At 36.2% G+C, this 20,029-nt stretch overlaps 2 protein-coding genes across 2 annotated transcripts; both read right to left on the minus strand.

Moving 5' to 3' along the window:
• Positions 1-10,606: 10,606 nt before the first annotated feature.
• Positions 10,607-19,943, minus strand: LOC125200086 (putative disease resistance protein At1g50180). Its single transcript, XM_089056268.1, has 4 exons — positions 18,904-19,943; positions 16,074-17,117; positions 11,034-12,807; positions 10,607-10,873 (listed from the first exon to the last, which is right to left on the minus strand). The coding sequence occupies exons 1-3, from the start codon at positions 18,962-18,964 to the stop codon at positions 11,045-11,047; spliced, it is 2,868 nt and encodes a 955-aa protein (XP_088912394.1). The 5' UTR covers positions 18,965-19,943; the 3' UTR covers positions 10,607-10,873; positions 11,034-11,044.
• Positions 19,006-19,769, minus strand: LOC148929446 (putative disease resistance protein RXW24L). Its single transcript, XM_089056854.1, has 2 exons — positions 19,195-19,769; positions 19,006-19,060 (listed from the first exon to the last, which is right to left on the minus strand). The coding sequence occupies exons 1-2, from the start codon at positions 19,767-19,769 to the stop codon at positions 19,006-19,008; spliced, it is 630 nt and encodes a 209-aa protein (XP_088912980.1).
• Positions 19,944-20,029: the final 86 nt, after the last annotated feature.

Consider the following 20,029-nt stretch of genomic DNA (forward strand, 5'->3'; position numbering starts at 1 on the left):
AATCAAGTTTGTTGAATTAATTGTGGCCTATTATTCTTTGGGCTTGTTTTATTTCTGTCTGGGCTGTTGTTTTTCCTTTGACCGAGCCCAGAAGCCCAATCTCTTAAGTGAAAATAGCTGGATTGCTGCCACGTGTCCCTCTCACTCGGATGGTGTTTCCTGACCGTTGGATGGAGGGTTTGTGAGATGTGTGGTTATGAGATGTGTGAGCCGGTTGGTTTGCTTATTCATTCGATACTCCTCTCTCTCTCACTTCTCTCTGATTTCTCTCGACTTCTCCTTTTGCTTCTCTGGTTAATTCTTTGGGGTTACTCACTATTCTTGTGTGAATATCCTAGTGTTGAGTGGAAGGAAGGCAACTGCTTCGGTTGCTTGTGGTGTGAGAACGAGGGTTTCTGATCTAAGGGGTTTCAGTGACCTAATCCGGAGTATAAGGGTGATGCTGTGAAGGTATTGACGGTTTGAGGATAATCTCCAGTCAATTCATCGGTGCTCCCTTGGATTTGGTTCTAGTTGAATAGATCTGGGCTATGTGGCGGGCTCTGAGCCATTTTCTGTGATCTATTTCGTTTCCCTTGTGATAGCTTCTGGTTTTCTGATCTGAATGGATCATGTGTGAAGTTACTAACCTTCTTCCTGAGTGTGCAGGATTCTTGCTAAGGAAGATGAACCAGCTAGGGTTTCGGTTGAGAGATCTGTAATAGTTAGGGTTCCAATTCTTGTATCTTTTGTACACTTACACTTCTCTAATAGTGTATATCAGCCGCGTGGGTGAGAGTTTGGCTGAGCTCTCTTGTACAAGAACAAAGAGGTTTTGGTAATTAGTGAATCCGACCCTAATCTGATCCCTACAGTGGTATCAGAGCCACGGGGGGATTAGGGCGGCACGCCAAGTCGCATAAGGAGGTGGGCAAGTGGAATCCTCCTTCGAGTGAGGGTTCGCTCTGGTAAATTGGCTTTATCTCCTGGTTTCTTTATTTTTTCTGTTTAGTGTCACTATAGGCTTGGGATCTTGTTTTCTGGTAGATAGTCTCTGGCAAAGACTTAGGTCTTTCTGTGCTTTCTGTGTTTTTTCTGTGTTGCTTCCGCTGGTTCTTGTGCTCTGTGATCTTGTGATCTCATTTTACTTGACCACCAAGCACCTATACTGCCCAAGTGACCCCCTGCGCCCTCCATAAGTGAGTGATTGCGAGCTGGGATAGCCTTGGCCAGTGTTGCTCGTGACAGTCAAGGATTTGAGGTCCTTTCTGTTGTGTGAAAGCTGTGTACCTGTTCCTGTGTTTGCTGGTGGATGTTTGTGTGTTGTGTGTTCTCAGGTGTGTAAGTTTGTGTGTTTTAGCCTTGCCTCCTGTGTTCTTGCAAAACTTGTTGTAAAAATGTCTCAGCATGTGAGTTTGGTTCCTTATAATGGTAAAAATGATTTTGCTATTTGGAAACAGAAAATGAAGTGTGTTTTAATTCAACAAAAAGTGTTCAAAGTTGTTGATGACTCCTTACCTGAGGATACTGCTCAGGATAGGAAAGATGAAATGAATGAGTTGGCTAGGGCCACTATTGTGTTAAATTTGTCTGATTCTGTGATTAGAAAAGTTGATCATGTTGAATCTGCTTCTGAAATGTGGAAATTGCTTGATACTTTGTTTACTGAAACCTCTATGTCTTCAAGGATGTATTTGCTTGAAAAATTGTTTAAGTTTAAGCTGGATCTTACTAAGGACATAGATGATAATGTTGATAGGTTTCAGAAGCTTGTTCAGGATATTAAAAGATCTGGTGACGCCACAATAGATGCTTACACTAGTATTGCCCTAATGAATGTCATTCCTGACTCTTATAGTGATGTTAAAGCTGCCATTAAGTATGGCAGAGACTCTGCTCCTCTAGATTTAATTGTTAGCTCCCTAAAATCTAAGGAACTTGAACTTAGGGAAAGAGCTGCTGATAAGAATGCCTATAACAAAGTTCTTAATGTTAGAGGTAGGTCTAAAACTAGAGGGGGAAATGAATCAGGTAGTGGCTCTAACTCAGGTAATAATGGCAAGAAAAAGTATAGATCTAGGTCCAGAAGTAAGGATCCTAAGACCTATAGGAAGTGTTTTAACTGTGGGGATGTTGGGCACTATAAAAAGGAGTGCACTAAACCTAAAAAGAATAAATTCCAGAATAATAATTCCCAGGTTGAACCTCTAGTCAATGTGGCTACTTATGATAACATGAATGATTCTGTGTTCATGGTGCATGATCTGCCTCTTGTGAATGCTTCCCCTGCTTGCCCCTTTACTACTAATGAATGGTTATGTGACTCTGGGTGTACTTATCATGTGAGTCCTTTCAAGGAAGTGTTTTCTGAGCTAAAACCTGTAACTAAAACTTTTGTGTCAATGGCTGATGACAAGAAATGTGAAATTCTTGGTATTGGCACTGTGTGTTTGAAGTTTGAAAATGGTTATATTCTTAACTTGAAGGATGTGAGATATGTTCCAGATCTGTGTTATAACCTTATGTCTTGTACTGCTCTTGAAAATGAGGGTCTGGGGGGAAAGTGGGGAGAAGGCTGCATGAAAATCTGCCAAAGGATCTATGTGTCTGTTCAAAGCTAACAAAAAATGTGGTTTATATGTCTGTACTGCTGTGCCTCTTTCATGTGAAAAAGCTTATGCCAATGTTGTTAAAAATGATAGAACCATGTTGTGGCACAATAGGCTTGGTCACATGAGTGCTAAAGGTCTAAGTATTCTGAAAAAGCATGCCATCCTGTCTGATAATGATGTCCAAAGTGAGTTTCCCTTTTGTGATTCCTGTGTGCTGGGTAAACAGCATAAGGTTTCATTCCCTACTACTCCTGCACCTGCTAATGTGAGTAAATGCATTCTGGAATACTTGCATATGGATGTTTGGGGTCCTGCTTCTGTGTCTTCTCACTCTGGTTGTGTATACTTCTTATCTGTGATTGATGATTTTTCAAGAAAAGTTTGGTGTTTTTTGATGAGACACAAGTCTGATGTCTTTGAAAAGCTTAAAACTTGGAAAATCTTGATAGAAACTCAAACTGGTAAGAAAATTAAGGCTATTAGAACTGATAATGGTCTGGAGTTCTGCAATAATCAGATGGATGACTTATGTGATGGTTTTGGAATTAAAAGACATAAAACTGTGCCATATACTCCCCAGCAAAATGGGGTTGCTGAAAGAATGAATAGGACTCTTCTTGAAAAAGTAAGATGCATGCTATCTAAGTCTGGTTTGTCTAAAAAATTTTGGGGTGAGGCTTTATTAACTGCTACTTATTTGGTGAATAGGTCTCCTTCTGTGCCTTTGGTTGGTCAGTGTCCTGAATATGTGTTCTATGGAAAACCTCTTAATTTGTCTCACCTAAGGGTCTTTGGTTGCTCTGCTTTTGTGCATCACAAGTCTGATAAACTTGAGCCTAGGTCTAGGAAAGGTGTTTTCCTAGGGTACCCTGAGGGTGTTAAAGGTTATAGGGTCTGGCTTAGGGATGAACCTGGGTTTAAGGTCATCATAAGAAGAGATGTAGTCTTCAATGAAGATGAATTCCCCTGCCTAAGATTGACAAGTACCCCAGATCTCATAGATGTGGACAATGAGCCTCTTAGTGAGGTGGAGTCCACAGACTCACTCACTGCTGTGGAGCCTCTCAATGATGCTTCAAGTGAGGTGGAGCAGTCCTTCTGGAACACCTATCCAGCCTATATGCCTGATGAGACACCTAATGAAGGACACCCAAATGATGTTCAAAATGATGTGACTGCTCAAAATGTTTGTGAGAATCTGCCTGATATGCATGATAGTCCTGCTAGAAATTTTCCTCCTGCCCCTGTTCAAAATGTGATTAATAGCCCTGCTGGTATTCAGAATGCCATTGAAGTTTCTAACTTACAGGATTATGTGCTTGCTAGAGATAGAGCTAGAAGAACTAATGTTAAGAAACCTGTTAAGTATGATGGCTTTGTGGGTTTAGTTGCTCTTATAAACTTAGCTTTCAATGTTCATGAGTCAGATGGGGATGAACCCCAAACTTACAAGCAAGCTACTAAATCTAAATTTTGGAGTCAGTGGCATAAAGCCATGGTAGAGGAAATGCACTCTTTAAAAATTAACCTTACTTGGATTCTTGTACCTTTGCCTCCTGGTGCTTCTGTGTTTGATTGCAGGGGGCTTTATAAATTGAAAAATGAGGTGGAGGGCCTTAGGTACAAGGCTAGACTAGTGGCAAAAGGCTTTACCCAACAAGAGGGGGTAGATTATACAGAGATTTTTGCCCCTGTTGTTAAATTTACCACTGTGAGATTAATGCTTGCCTTATGTGCTCATTTTAATTGGGAATTAAAACAGATGGATGTTAAGACTGCCTTCTTGCATGGTGAGTTAGATAAACCTATTTACATGAAACAACCTGAAGGCTTTGTTGACCCCAAATTTCCTAATCATGTGTGTTTATTGAAGAAGGCCCTGTATGGTTTGAAGCAATCTCCCAGACAGTGGAACATCAAGTTCAATAATTGCATGCATAAGTTAGGCTTTGTTAGAAGTACCTTTGATGCATGCTTGTATATTAAAGATCTTGCTTCTGTTCCTGTGTTTCTGTTGTTATATGTGGATGATATGCTTATTATGGGACCTTGTTTGAAAACTATTAAGGCTGTGCAATCTTCTTTGAGTGATAACTTTGATATGAAAGACTTGGGAGATGCTCAGAAAATTCTTGGCATATGCATTGTGAGAGATAGGAAACAATGTTCTCTTGTTCTGCATCAGGAACCTTATGTATATAAAGTGTTGAAGAAATTTAACATGTTTGATGCTAAGTCTGCTTCTGTTCCCCTTGCTGCTCATTTTATGTTGAGTAAAGATATGTGCCCTAAGTCTCAGCTTGATATTGATGCCATGAAGAAAGTCCCTTATGCTAATGCTATTGGATCAGTGATGTACTTGATGGTCAGCACTAGGCCTGACATTGCCTATGCTGTGTCTTGCCTTAGTAGATATATGGCAAATCCTGGTTCTGTTCATTGGGAGGCTTTGAAGTGGCTTCTAAGATATCTTAAGCACACTGCCAAGTATGGGCTGTGTTACTCTAAATGTGATGATGGTGTTTTACTAACTGGTTTTGTGGATTCCAACTATGCTAATGACAGAGATAAGAGGAAGTCAACTACCTCCTATGTGTTTACTGTTTGCAGGTCATGTGTTAGTTGGAAATCACAGCTTCAGCATATTGTGGCCTTGTCTACTACTGAGTCAGAATATATTGCTATTACTGAGGCAATGAAAGAAGCTGTTTGGTTAAAGGGAGTTCTCTCTGAACTTAAGTTTGTGAATGAAACTCCTACTGTGTTTTCTGATTCTCAATCTGCTATTCAGTTGTGTAAAAATCTTGTTTTTCATGATAGGACAAAACATATTGATGTGAGATTTCATTACATTAGAGATATTGTTGAGAAAGGTGAAATTTTTCTTCAAAAGGTGCACACTGACAAAAACCCTGCTGATATGGGGACTAAATGCTTGCCTGTTGATGAATTGCTCACTTGCATTAGGATTTTGCATTTTGATTGTGGTTAGCATGTGCATGTCCCGGGGGTAAGTCCTAAGTGACTCAGTGAGCCTTGGCTCTTTGAGATCACTAAGGCATGAAAGACCTGCAAGACTAGTTGATTTACCAGTAGGTGATCTTCTTGTAATCTTGTTAGGCAATGCTTTGGTTATTTCCTTGACTAATGAGCATTAATGCTCTCTGGTGTCAGGATCTAACCTTGTGGGCTATGATGAAAATGTCTAAGCCTTTAGCCGGTTTCCTAGAATAAGAGTCCAAGGTGGAGTATGTTGAATTAATTGTGGCCTATTATTCTTTGGGCTTGTTTTATTTCTGTCTGGGCTGTTGTTTTTTCTTTGACCGAGCCCAGAAGCCCAATCTCTTAAGTGAGAATAGCTGGATTGCTGCCACGTGTCCCTCTCACTCGGATGGTGTTTCCTGACCGTTGGATGGAGGGTTTGTGAGATGTGTGGTTATGAGATGTGTGAGCCGGTTGGTTTGCTTATTCATTCGATACTCCTCTCTCTCTCACTTCTCTCTGATTTCTCTCGACTTCTCCTTTTGCTTCTCTGGTTAATTCTTTGGGGTTACTCACTATTCTTGTGTGAATATCCTAGTGTTGAGTGGAAGGAAGGCAACTGCTTCGGTTGCTTGTGGTGTGAGAACGAGGGTTTCTGATCTAAGGGGTTTCAGTGACCTAATCCGGAGTATAAGGGTGATGTGGTGAAGGTATTGACGGTTTGAGGATAATCTCCAGTCAATTCATCGGTGCTCCCTTGGATTTGGTTCTAGTTGAATAGATCTGGGCTATGTGGCGGGCTCTGAGCCATTTTCTGTGATCTATTTCGTTTCCCTTGTGATAGCTTCTGGTTTTCTGATCCGAATGGATCATGTGTGAAGTTACTAACCTTCTTCTTGAGTGTGCAGGATTCTTGCTAAGGAAGATGAACCAGCTAGGGTTTCGGTTGAGAGATCTGTAATAGTTAGGGTTCCAATTCTTGTATCTTTTGTACACTTACACTTCTCTAATAGTGTATATCAGCCGCGTGGGTGAGAGTTTGGCTGAGCTCTCTTGTACAAGAACAAAGAGGTCTTGGTAATTAGTGAATCCGACCCTAATCTGATCCCTACAAAGTTCAAATAATAATTTAACAAAGACAAAAGCAAGCAAGGGAAGTGAAATCACATCTTCCCAGCCACCTTCGAAAGATTTCAGCACAAAGATCTGGTAAAACTACGAATCTTAAGAATAACTTTCATGCCAAGGAGATCATGAGTATAGATTTTAGCACAAAGATTTTGGACAATGAATGGATGCTTCAACTCATCCCAATGAGAAAGTTCCCAAACATCATCCAAAACAATGAGACATCGCTTCTCTTTTTGTATCTCACAGTCTCTCAGTCAACTCAAAGTCGCTCAGACTTGGAACCTCCTCCTTTATCCGTAGCTCATTGTTCACACTAGAAACACTCTTCTTATTCTTCTTCTGATTCGCTAGTTGCCTCAGAACATCCTCCCAAACCGATCGACTCTCGCATCCTCTCTCCACCTTCACCAGACCACTGACAACGGCGACTTCCTTGGATTCCCTCTAGACTCCCCATTTACTTTTTCACTAGACTAAAACATAATGATACTATAAAAACTCTATATTTTCTTATTACTCGTTTTCTTAGAATAACTTTCCAACCAAAGAAAACACGTCAAAACTGAAGAATGTGAGAGAAATGAGATACCTGAGTGAAGACTAGTCCTTGATGATAATGCAAGGGACATGGCGGACTTTGTGGAAACCCTGATGGTGATACCCTTTCGCTCAATTCCGGCATTTTTTTAATTACGAGAGTTTGAAGGGTAGAAATGCCACTCAATCCCTCTGGAACCATCTCTAGACAAGAACACTCTCCGATTGATAATTTAGAGAGAAGGGGCATGGCTCCGGACTCCACTCTTCACTCCCTCATCTTTGGTAAACCTCTTAATGCTAGCTTGATCTTGAGACGAAGAAAACTGTTCGCTATAAACTTCATCTTCTCCCCAACAAATGATTCCCAATATCACTACAAAAAAAGTCAGTTTACCGACGGAAAATTTTCGCTATGAACTAGCGACGGAATTACCGACGAAAATACATTAATTAAAAAGAAAAAAATATTAGTGACAAAAAATTCCGTCGCTAATTCCGTTGCTAATTCGTAGCGAAAATTTTCCATCGATCAACTGACTTCTTTTGTAGTGATAATCGCAATCTTATCAAGCAAGGAAGCTTTCCCAGTATCCCCATTGGATCATCCTCAATCTCGGATCCAAACAGATCCAACAACCTAAGTTTCGAGCTCATCACGTCATTCCCGCACTCTTGCTAGCGCCTTCCCTAACTTTGAACTGATCCCCAAGTCATGAGATTGGGACATGTCAGAGCCTTCCCCAGCATTTGCTCACCTTTTAGGTCGCAACTGCCTTCGATATAAACTCTACAAACTAGTACTATCTTATTCCAATTCGTAATGGCATTCATGGTAGATGACAAGCTTTCTTTGTCATGTATTTTTGCTGCAAAACGTTGGAGATTCTTCATTCTGTCCATACATTTGAATTCATATCTACTATCAATGTGTAGTAGAGTCTCCAATCCATCAAATCCCTCATACATTTGAATTGATAATAAATGATGATCAATTGAACAGTGCAATACACTAAGAAGGTGTTATTAAGTTTCTATAGCAAGTTACAAATTGTGTAAAACCTTAAAAATTCTTTCAAAAGTATTTGGCGAAATAATCTTATAAACAATCTATATACTATAAAGTAAGCTCCAGTAGCTTATAAGCACTTCAAAAATAAACTAATATAGTCATACAACTAAGATGATTGTGTAAGTCTATAAGTGCAATCACACAAATACTCTGCATTCACTATATCTCTCAATTCAGTCACGCATGTAAATCCTATAATTTTTTGTATCCAAAATTGGTCTCGTACATGTTATTTATGTAGGGCTAGGTGGTCTTACTCTTTTTTAAGGTAATACTTAATCGCAATTTTGACAATAAGGAGAAGCAAGTGAATTGAATTTATTTAAAATAAATTTTTCTGCTACATAAGAATTTTGTAATTATACAAATAGAAAAAAAAGGTGTGACTATCTTGGCATTTGGCAAGATATATATATATATATATATACACCTAACGCCATTAATGAATTGCGCTTTCTTTAGAATTTAAAGATTTGAGATATTTTATACTACTAGAAAATAGAAAATAATTAACTTTACATAATAAATGTGCAAAAAAATTTTTTTTTTTTTTACATTGATATAAAGAATCTTGACATAGGGGGTAGTAGACAATCCATCCCATGTTAATTAGCATGACTGGAATAATAGTTTAAAACTGACCCTGGAATGTTTACATGTTAGAATTTTTGGACTTCCACGTTACTAATTTAATGTATATGGCTATTTTTCAGTTGTCCAATTAAAGTGATCCAATAAAGATTAAAGTTTGGGCTAAAGTGTATTTATTTGTTATGGAAATAAGTGTAGATACTATATGGGATTTTCTATTTGATGAGGGACCGAATAGAAAATAAAGGGGTTTATATTTAATATAAATATAAGCTAGGGTTATGGTCCCTAGACGTCAGAAGAACGTTCAATATCTTTGTATTCTCTCGGCAGACTATTGTGAAGGACGTCTCTGATCGTTTGAAAGATCCATAGCCGCTGCAAAGCAATTCCGTCGTTCAATTTGTTATGGATTAAGGTACGCTTTTGCTTTACAGTTTATGCTCCTTCTCCGTCGTTCTCGGTTAATCATCATAGAGAGCTTTAAGTAATTGCTCACTCAATTATTCCAACATTCCATGCTGAAATGCTTTATCTGAGAGATCAAAGGCGGTCATCTCGTTGTAGAGCTTCTTGGCAATGGCAGTCTTGCCTGGCCCTCCCATTCCCCACACTGTATAATCCGATCCTTTGTGTCTTTCCCTAAGTGATGAACAAGCAGCTCCAGCTCATCCTCCATGCCTACGAAGCAATCTCCCATCTCAAAATAGGGAGAAGTCTCTCTTGACAAGTTGTTTCCAGTCGAGCTTTCCGCCTCTCCATTTGGATCAGTGATTATGCTTCTTTTTATGTTGTTTTCTTGCATATCCTTGCTTATCCTCTCCACACTAGTTGTAATTTACAACCGTATGCTTATCACAATAGGGATAAATATAGACCTACTTACCACTTTTCTTTTTAGTTTGTCTCAAATAAGATGACACGTTACTATTTTGTGAAATTCTCTCTCCAATTAATACACTTAACAACCACTTTTTCTCTTCCCAATTAAATATTCAACTCAATTCCTCTAACCATTTAATACTTACAATCACATTTTTTCTTTTCAATTAAATATATTAACCAACAATTCCTAAAATCTCGTGTCAACTAAGACATGTGTCATCTTAGCCGAGACGGTGAGAGTAGTATATAATGAGAATATTTAGTACTAATTTACAACCGTATTCTCAACTTGTGAATTTAGTTGACAGTTCAATGAACACAACCAATTATTTCAGCTTTATCGAAGGAATATAGTCACTTGATAGAGCAAAGAAATAGCAAGCGATTCCTCACTCAAGTACAAACGCGAAATCCAATTTAGATGAGTGGAAATTGGCTTAACTGAAGTGTTGTGGCAACAGAAATTGTCACATAAGATTTATTTTTTCTCCAAATGTCAGATGTATTTTTCAGTAAGAAGATCGCAATTAGTATGAAACTGAAACTAGATTCAATATGATCAAACTAATCAAATTGAAGAAACTTTATAGAAGACGAAGTTGAATTGACGCTTCCTCGATCAAAAGGCCGGTTGACGAATATTTTGACCAAGAGGTGTTGAAACAAAGAAAAGAATATCCAAAAAATAATATCCTTATGGATATAGATTCAATCAAATCTGGTACTCCACAAAATAATATTTCCTTGTATAAGTGTTCAATGATCCTAATGGATCGACTTTAAACATGATTAATCGAGCAATTCAATACAAGCCAAATTCAACGGAAACACATACTGAATTCTTCAATTTCAACATTTGAGTTATTACAAACCATCAATTTCAATTCAAACACAACATCATTTCAAATAAAATATCTTATTAACCAACGCTACACAACTTCAAATTACCAAGATTCCAAACAATCACTTATGCACAAACACATAGTAACTAGGAAGGATTTGCCTGCCAGAGAACAGAGTACAAAAAGGAACACTCAGAGAAATACAACAACGTAACTGAAGCAAGAAGGGGAGGATATTTAACCTGCAGCAAAAGAAAATTAAAATAAAATAAAAGGGATGAACAGCTCTCTTGTTATGAATTCTAATGAATGAAAGAAAAATATAATGACAGGATTAGAGTTTATGATTTTATTTTGCCAACCATCAAAACTAAAGAAAGAAAAATGTGAGAAATGAGATACCTGGGTGAAGACTAGTCCTTGATGATAATTGAAGGGACATGGCGGACTTTGTGGAAATCATGTCCTGATGGTGATACCCTTAATCCCAATTCTGGCATTTGTTTAATTACAAGAGTCCGAAGGGTGGAAATGCCACTCAATCCCTCTGGAATCATCTCCAGACGAGAACACTCTGCTATACTTAATTTAGAGAGAAGGGGCATGGCTCCGGTCTCCACTCTCCACTCCCTCAACTCTGGCAGACCTCTTAATGTTAGCTTCTTCAGGCGAAGAAAACTGTTTGCTGGACACGTCAATTTCTCCCCAACAAATGATTCCCAATAGAATTGCAATATTGTCAAGCAAGGAAGCTTTCCCAGTATCCACATTGGATCATCCTCAATCTCAGATCCAGTCAGTACCAAACACTTAAGTTTCGAGCTCAACAAATCATTCCCGCACTTTGTTAGCGCCTTCCCTAACTTAGTCCTAATCACCAAATCATAAATATTGGGACATGTCAAAGCTTTCTCCAGAATTCCCTCACTTGTTAAGTCGCAACTTTCTTCAATCCAAAAACAAGAATTGCTTATCTTTTTACAGTTCATAATGCCATTCATGATAGCTGACAAGCTATCATTATCGTGTATTCTTCCATTAAAATTTTTGAGATTCTTCATTCTGCCCATACATTTAAGTTCATGACATCTACTATCAAAGAATGCTAGACTCTCCAACTCATATACTCCCTCATCCAATCTTAGTCGATAGTTTCTAATGTTTTCATCTCCACAGATAGGAAGAAGCAAGTGTTTTAACCGCAACATCTCCTTAAAAACATTTGGAACTACAACATTCGCTGAACCTGTTAAATCAAGGGTATCCATATATACCAAATTCCTCATGGAAGAGGGTAGCTTATCAAGTTCACAGTTATATAAACGCAAACATCTAAGGTGAACAAGTTTAGTGATTCCTTTCGGTAACTTCCCTCCCGTAAATTTGAATCTCACGATAACTAGTTCTCTTAGCAATTTGAATTTCTGAAAATCAAGTATACTTTGTGGGCGGAACTCAACAACGTTCGACTCTATGAGATTGGATAACTGAACAGACCTGATATGCTCGCTGGTATCTTCTCCACAAGCCACTGTATGCTCGTGCTCGACTTCACTTCTGAAATTGATTGCCAAATATCGGATCTTAATATGTGAGGATGCTTCCCGTAGAAAGGTACTAAGTTTCCCACCTTTATACTCCAAACTCAGCGCACCAAAATCCTCTCTTTTTCCCAATTTCAAACATAGTTCTCTTACTACATCATGAAGTTTGCAGCTCTTATATTTTGCATTTCTACTTGCTTCATCATAATCATTATAAATTTCAACTTGAAGAATGGACCTGGAGGCTAACTCACTTAAGTACAGATCACCGATGTCCATTAAAGAGTCTTCCTTGTCTCCAATATTCTCATATGAAATCATGCCTTGTGCTATCCACATCTTATATAGATCCCAAGTAAGTATGATTTCATCCTCAACGAAAATACCCATACAGAGAAAGCAAGGCTTCAAATAATAGGGTAGACTTTCATAGCTTAAATTAAGCACTCCATCGATCTGCTTTTCATCTCCATATATGGCTGCTTTGATGTCCTCATTTACTGATTCCCACTCAATAATCGATGTTTTCTCTCTCAAAACCCCACCGAGTAAACAAATTGCCAATGGCAAATACCCACATTTCTGCACCATTTCTTTCCCAATTTTTTCAAATTCTTCTTCCGATGCAAAGTCTGCGTATTGAAGTAATAATAAATGACAATCAATTGAATAGTGCAATTGACTAAGAAAGTGTTCTTATAAGAATTTTGAAACAAGTTACAAATTGTTCAAGAACAGGTCCTTAAATTTAAATTTTCTGCCACTTGGAGCTTCCTTGTCAGTAGAGAAAAAAAAATACCGGAAACTATGCATTTAGAAGGTCCTATCCATGGAGCTATGTGTGCGCTTTTGAAAATATAATGAACTAATTTTACACCTGAGCGATGCATCATTTACATGTCAAAGTCTGCCTATTGAAGTAATAATAAATGACGATCATTGAATAGTGCAATTGACTAAGAAAGTGTTCTTATAATTATGTTAAAACAAGTTACAAATTGTTCAAGACCTTAAAAATACTTTCAAAGTATTTGGAAAAAAAAGCTTATAAATCAAACTACTATTCTGTCATAAAATAAGCTAGCTTATGATCACTTCAAAAATAATTTTATCAACTCAATTTATATTTTAACAATTTATAAGCAATGGTTAATTTACAAAAATAGTTCTAGTGTGCTGTGTATTTGAATTATTTGCTTTAATTTGATTTCTTTATAATTTTATCTCTGTTATGACTAATTATTTCGCTAGCTTATAAGATCAATTATTGAGATATTTTTCATAATTTCAAATCTATTGAAAGAGCTCATGTGATTTTTTAATTATAAAATTAAAAATGATTGATCTTAAAAATAAAATTTACTATTTTATTTAAAAGTTACTAATATTTCTATAAATTAAAAATAATATTTTTATGAATAAAAATTACTAGTATAATTTTTCTGAATAAAAGTTAATGTTTTGTACTAATAAAAGATATTCTTCTTACTAATAAAATTTATTATTTTAATAAATAAAATATTATTATTTTGAATAAAATTACTCTGTGCTCCGTATTATTTTTGTGAACAAAAGTTATTGTGTGATTAGTGAAAATTATCTTTTTTAAAAGATCAATAGTCGTTTTGCATTTATCATATGATGACTTAGACCCTTCGAGTCTCCAACCTATTGAATGGAAACGTGTTACCAATTAAACTACATTTCATCATCGTATAAAATTTACTTCAAAAATTAATAGTATTTGGAATAAAAGAATTGCAATGTTCCAACTAATAAGAAATTAGAATTTTGAATAGTAAATAATTAAAATAAGAATTATGTAAAAATTCTTAAAAACAAATACATATACTTAGTCAATATTAATATATCATGTATCAAAATTTTAATTTTTTCATGAAATTAAGTACCTAAGAACACTCCCTCTGTCATTTATAGACGGCATGGATTTAATAATAAATTTGATGAAGTAAAAGAGAATTAGAAAAAAGTAGGTAAGTAAGAGAAATATGGTGAAAAAGTATGTAAAGTATGATAGATGGGATAAAAAGGTAAAATATGAGAAATAGACTTTCCATTTATAGACATTAGACTATTTTTTGTGAACATCCTAAAATGGCCAAATGAAATTCTTTTCATGGATGGGGGAGTATAATATTTTTTAGTATAACATAAAAGTCAAAATATTAACTACATAGCTTTAAATTATTAAATACATTAGTTAAAATATGTGATTTTTTTTATATCAAGTTCGACTATGACACTCTAAAAATAAAGAATTTGTATGATATAAATTTAGAAAGTAAAGATCAAATCAAAATCGTAAATACAATTAATATAACAAAAATCCTTAATCAAATTTTAATTTATTTCATAATTTAGTGATTGCGCTAAGAACTCTAATACTCCTCTATCAAGAAAAAGAGAAAATAAATTACTTATATAGCCTTAAAATGTTAAATAAATGAGTTAATATGCGATTATTTTTTATTTTTTAATCGAAGTTCGACTGTAATGTTAAAAATTTAAGAGAACAAATTACAAATTGAGCAAATATATATTCGTTAAATACTGCTCTAGAAACTACACATGAGGATCGATCAGATATGTATTGTAATTTATAATGGGAATCTTAGTTAGGGAAAAAAAACAATGTAGAGAGAATTGATCAAATGTGTATTGTAATTCGTACATGATAAAAAAATTATGATATTTTTCAGGTCAGTGATAAAAAAAAAAACAAATAGTACAATTTATTTTATAGTTTTGTTTTTTTTTAATTATGAAAATCATTTAAGTATCATAGTATCATCTAAAATTTAAAAAACAGTACTCCCTCCGTCCCCGAATACTTGACACAGTTTGTCATTTCGGTCCGTCCCCGAATACTTGACACAGTTCACTTTTTCCATTTTTGGTAGTGGACCTCATATTCCACTAACACATTCCTACTCACACTTATTATAAAACTAATACTTTAAAAGTAGGACCCACATTCCACCAACTTTTTCAACACACTTTCCATTACATTTCTTAAAATCCATGCCGGGTCAAACCGTGTGAAGTATTCGGGGACGGAGGGAGTAGTATTTATTAATTTTAGTTAATTTTATACTTATTTATTAGTAAGATATATCTTCGACTTAAATTAATTATATTTGATGCAAAAATATACATGTATATCTTCGACTAATTTAGAAAGATATATATCTTCGAGTAATTTATTTCATTTTGCTTGGTATATATTCAATTATTATTTCGTATTTTATATTACGAAATATTAATTAATTTAAGTTATTATCATTCGTGAATTATTACATTATATATTACTATATTTTCTAATACATTATTATAAAGTGGACTCATAATAATCATAAGCCTTTTAGTAATAATTTTTAGGAAATGCTAATTTACTAATACAATTACATTTCTCGTGAAACGTAAACACAATTATTTAAATAAAAAATAATAAAGAGAGGAAATACGACAGAGAAGGTATAAGAGAGGGGTTGTATTGAAAATGGATTCTCTTCAAAATATGAGATCCACTAATCTACATTGGTCAATATATAATATAGTGGGTGATCCATTCCGCTATAAAGTACTTCCGCCAATCTAAATTACTTGAATTGTATTTATTTTTTATTGTCTCAAGTTATAACGTTAGTTATTTTCTTTTTCGGTAAGATATATAATATTTCTCTCTATTACTTTACTTTTTTTCTCTTTCCAACTTAACTATTTTACTAATTTATTTTATCTTCATTACACTAATAATGTGAGTCTCATTATCCATAAACAATACATTAGATACTTTTTCTTTTTCCCTTCTTTTAGATCAATTTTGCATTAGATAGTGTCTATTTCTAGAAGACGGGGGGAGTAATATAAAACTAACCTGGAATGTTTCCATGCTGAAATGCTTTGTTTTTGAGTAGTTCCAAAGCAGCATTCACATGTAAGAGCCCATGTTTCACTGCCAATCCAATCTCTGCAACCTTTTGTTCCCGTGTTGTCACCAATATTTTGCTTTGCAAATTTTGGACAACGAATGGATGCTTCAACTCATCCCAATGAGAAAGCTCCCAAAGATCATCCAGAACAATGAGACATCGCTTCTCTCTTTGTATCTCACATAGTCTCTCAACCAACTCTGAGTCGCTCAGACTTGGAATCTCCGCCCTTGTTCGAGGCTCATCGTTCAGGATTGAAACGCTCCTCTTCTTTTCAAGCTGCCTCAGAACATCCTCCCACACAGATCGACTCTCGCATTGCTGAGTAATGCAAACCCACGCAGAGAGATCAAAGTCGGCCGTCTCGTTGTAGAGCTTCTTGGCAATTGCGGTCTTGCCTGACCCTCCCATTCCCCACACTGAAATAACTCGATGCTCTGTATCTTTCCGTAGGTGATGAACAAGCTGCTTCACCTCATCCTCCATGCCTACGAAGCAATCTCCCATCTCCAAATTGGGGAAAGTCTTCTTTGACTTGTTGTTTCCACCCGAGCTTCCCCCCTCTCCATTTGGATTCATGACTATGCTTCTTTTTATTCCGTTTTCTTGCATAGCCTTGCTTATCCTATCGATATTTGATGTAATTTGTGAAATCTCGGAGCCTAATTGGTGGAGTGAGTAGCAATCTGTCAAAATGCAGGAATATTTGCGGACGAACTGTGTGAGGCCTCTTCTGCTTGAATAAACTTGATAAGCTGCGTGTCTTTCAATGGCGGATTCGGATCTGTAGACCAGATCTCTGATCTCGGAGATCCAATTGGAGATGGTTCTGCTTTCATGTCGTCTTTTATCAGCGTCTTGGAGAAAATACTTCATCTCCTTGAGCTGCGACTGGAGCTCTTTCACTTGATTGCCCACACCAGCTAAAAACCTTCCCTCTTCCAATAGCAAATCACGGATAGTTTCAAGAGCAATCGACACCACTGCTTCTGCCATTGCAACAATTCCAAGCTTTGATTGTTTGGTCAACGGCGCTCAGATGTGAAGAAACAAGGAATGAAAGAAGCAAGTAAAGGCGCTTGCATGATTGATGTGTTATTATACACTTGAATTAATTAATTCTAGTATTTAGCATTTGTGAGTTGAAACTAGTGAACGTCACGTGAGTGCCAGCTACCATTGCCACATGATTAAACATAACAAAATTAATTAGCATGTGATTAGTGGCTTGATTGTCAACTATGTAGAGTATTTAATTACAAGATGCTCCAACTATTGCCGCCTAACGTGCGATTAAGAACAAAGTAAATGCACAGCTTGTACAACTTTTTTTTTTCTATTGAACATGATTAGAGTTGGAAAGTTATGTCCATTTTCACAATTAGAATCAAACGGTTGTATGTTTCTTTTGGGAATTCTTTAAACATATGGAAGGAACCCAATATATGATATACGCCAATTGGAAATGAGAATCAAATCTGAAAATCTTCCATAATCAAGTCTTTAAATCTCAAGGTTCAATTTCAAACATCCCGAATTTGAACTTGAGGCAGCTACTTACTTCTACAGTAATACTCGAGCATCATCGTGGTGTAGAAATCGTGAGCACATAATAATATCACAAAGCAGAATTGAATCGATCAAATCAGGCTGACCTCGGAGTACCTCCGGGGGTAGAGTTTACGATTGAATGCTATTAAATGAACATAAAAACATAATGACGGCATTAGAGTTTACGATTTTATTTTGCCAAACAATATTCAAGAGCTTAATTATAAGTCTCAAATGAACCAACATCTTGTAATTATGCATTTTTCAGTAATTATGCCTAATTTAGCAGGATCAAAGAATTATAAGAAATTTAAATTATTAATTATATGAAAAATGAAAATGAAAATTAAAAGAACAGATATAACTACTTTTAATCTGTTACATGAATGTGTTAAGTGGTTTACTGCTAGTTTCTAGTAACAACGGGCAACATATTTACCTCAGTTAAACTTTAGATTGTGTTACCCTAAAGAGATAAGATTAATAGTTGTGATTTACGAATACGTGGTGCGAAAAAAATTAGGAGACAGAAGTGTTTTGGTTTTATAGCAATTTCAAGAAAAAATAATTATGCATGCCTAACTTAACAGGATAAAATTACAAAAATTTTGCATAACACAATGCTTTTAATTTGTCACATGAGCTTATTATGTGGTTTACTATCCAAAATATTGCAATTCAGGGGGTGTTCACATCAAAATTGAAGAAAGGAAATGTGAGAAATGAGATATCTGGGTGAATACTATTAGTCCTCGACAAGAATTAAAGGGACATGGCAGACTATATGGAAATCTTGTCCTGATGGTGATATTCTTAATCCCAATTCTGGCCCCATCCTCTCCACCTTTACCGGAGCACCGACAACGCATACGTCCCTAAATCCCCTCTAGACTCCACATTTCCTTATTCACTCGACTAAAATATGATACTCCCCCTCCGCCTCAAAATAATGAGTCATATTTTGTCATTTCAGTCTGTCCTAAAATAAATAGTATGGTAAGTATGTTCAACATTCCACTAACTCACGTCACTCACATTTTATGTTAAAACCAATATTAAAAAGTGGACCTCTTGACTTTTCCAATCCACTATTCTTAAATGTGACTCCTATTGTGGGTCGGAGGAAATATCAAAAATCAATCTTTTCTTATCACTCATTTTCTTAGGATAAATTTGCAACCAAAGAAAACACGTCAAAACTGAAGACTGTGAGAAATGAAATACCTGGGTGAAGACTAGTCCTCGATGATAACTGAAGAGACATGGCAGATTTTGTGGAAATCATGTCCTGAAGGCGTTACCCTTTTTCTCAATTCCGGCATCCGTTTAATTACAAGTTTCTGAAGGGTAGAAATTCCCCTCAATCCCTCTGGAACCATCTCTAGACAAGAACAGTCTGCGATCTTTACTTTAGAGAGAAGGGGCATGGCTCCTGACTCCACTCTCCACTCCCTCAACTTTGGTAAACCTCTTAATGTTAGCCTCTTGAGGCGAAGAAAACTGTTCGTTGTACACCTCATCTTCTCCCCAACAAATGATTCCCAATATAATCGCAATCTTATCAAGCAAGGAAGCTTTCCCAGTATCCCCATTGGATCATCCTCAATCTCGGATCCAAACAGATCCAACAACCTAAGTTTCGAGCTCATCAAGTCACTCCCGCACTCTGCTAGCGCCTTCCCTAACTTTGACCTGATCCCCAAGTCATGAAGATTGGGACATGTCAAAGCCTTCTCCAGCATTTGCTCACCTATTAAGTCGCAACTGCCTTCGATATAAATTCTACAGACTACTATCTTATTCCAATTCGTAATGGCATTCATGATAGCTGACAAGCTTTCCTTGTCATGTATTCTTGCTGCAAAACGTTGGAGATTCTTCATTCTGTCCATACATTTAAATTCATGATATCTACTATCAATGTGTAATAGAGTCTCCAATCCATCAAATGCCTCATCCAGTCTTACTCGATATTTTCCAACCTTTTCATTTCCATAGAAAGGAAAAATCAAATGCTTTAATCGCAACATCTCCTTAAAAACATTTGGAACTTCAACATCCATTGAACTTCTTAAATCAAGGGTATCCATGTATACCAAATTCCAAATGGACGACGGTAGCTTATCAGGTTCACATTCTTCTAATCGCAAACATCTAAGGTGAACAAGATCAGTAATTCCTCTCGGTAACTTTCCTCCTGAAAATCTGAATCTGTTGATAACTAGATCTCTCAGCAATTTCAATTTCTGAAAATCAACTATACTTTATGGGGGAAACTCGATAATATTCGATTTTATGAGATTGGATATTTGAAGAGACCTTATATGTTTGCAAGTATCTTCTCCAAAAG

Source organism: Salvia hispanica, chromosome 4 (assembly GCF_029641045.1).
Source record: "Salvia hispanica isolate PSC_SH4W2 chromosome 4, Shi_PSC_v1, whole genome shotgun sequence".
Classification (NCBI taxonomy): Eukaryota; Viridiplantae; Streptophyta; class Magnoliopsida; order Lamiales; family Lamiaceae; genus Salvia; species Salvia hispanica.

What these genes read in the sequence shown, in the direction of transcription:
- LOC125200086 (XM_089056268.1), bottom strand. Translation starts at nt 18,964, where the DNA reads ATGATTTCCACAAAATCTGCCATGTCTCTTCAGTTATCATCGAGGACT. An exon ending in GAGGACTAGTCTTCACCCAG is followed by an intron (nt 17,118 to 18,903) that starts GTATTTCATTTC and finishes TTGCAATGGCAG; the next exon opens with AAGCAGTGGTGTCGATTGCT. An exon ending in TCAGCATGGAAACATTCCAG is followed by an intron (nt 12,808 to 16,073) that starts GTTAGTTTTATA and finishes TTCAATACGCAG; the next exon opens with ACTTTGCATCGGAAGAAGAA.
- LOC148929446 (XM_089056854.1), bottom strand. Translation starts at nt 19,769, where the DNA reads ATGGATACCCTTGATTTAAGAAGTTCAATGGATGTTGAAGTTCCAAAT. An exon ending in TTTGTTGGGGAGAAGATGAG is followed by an intron (nt 19,061 to 19,194) that starts GTGTACAACGAA and finishes GTTCTTGTCTAG; the next exon opens with AGATGGTTCCAGAGGGATTG.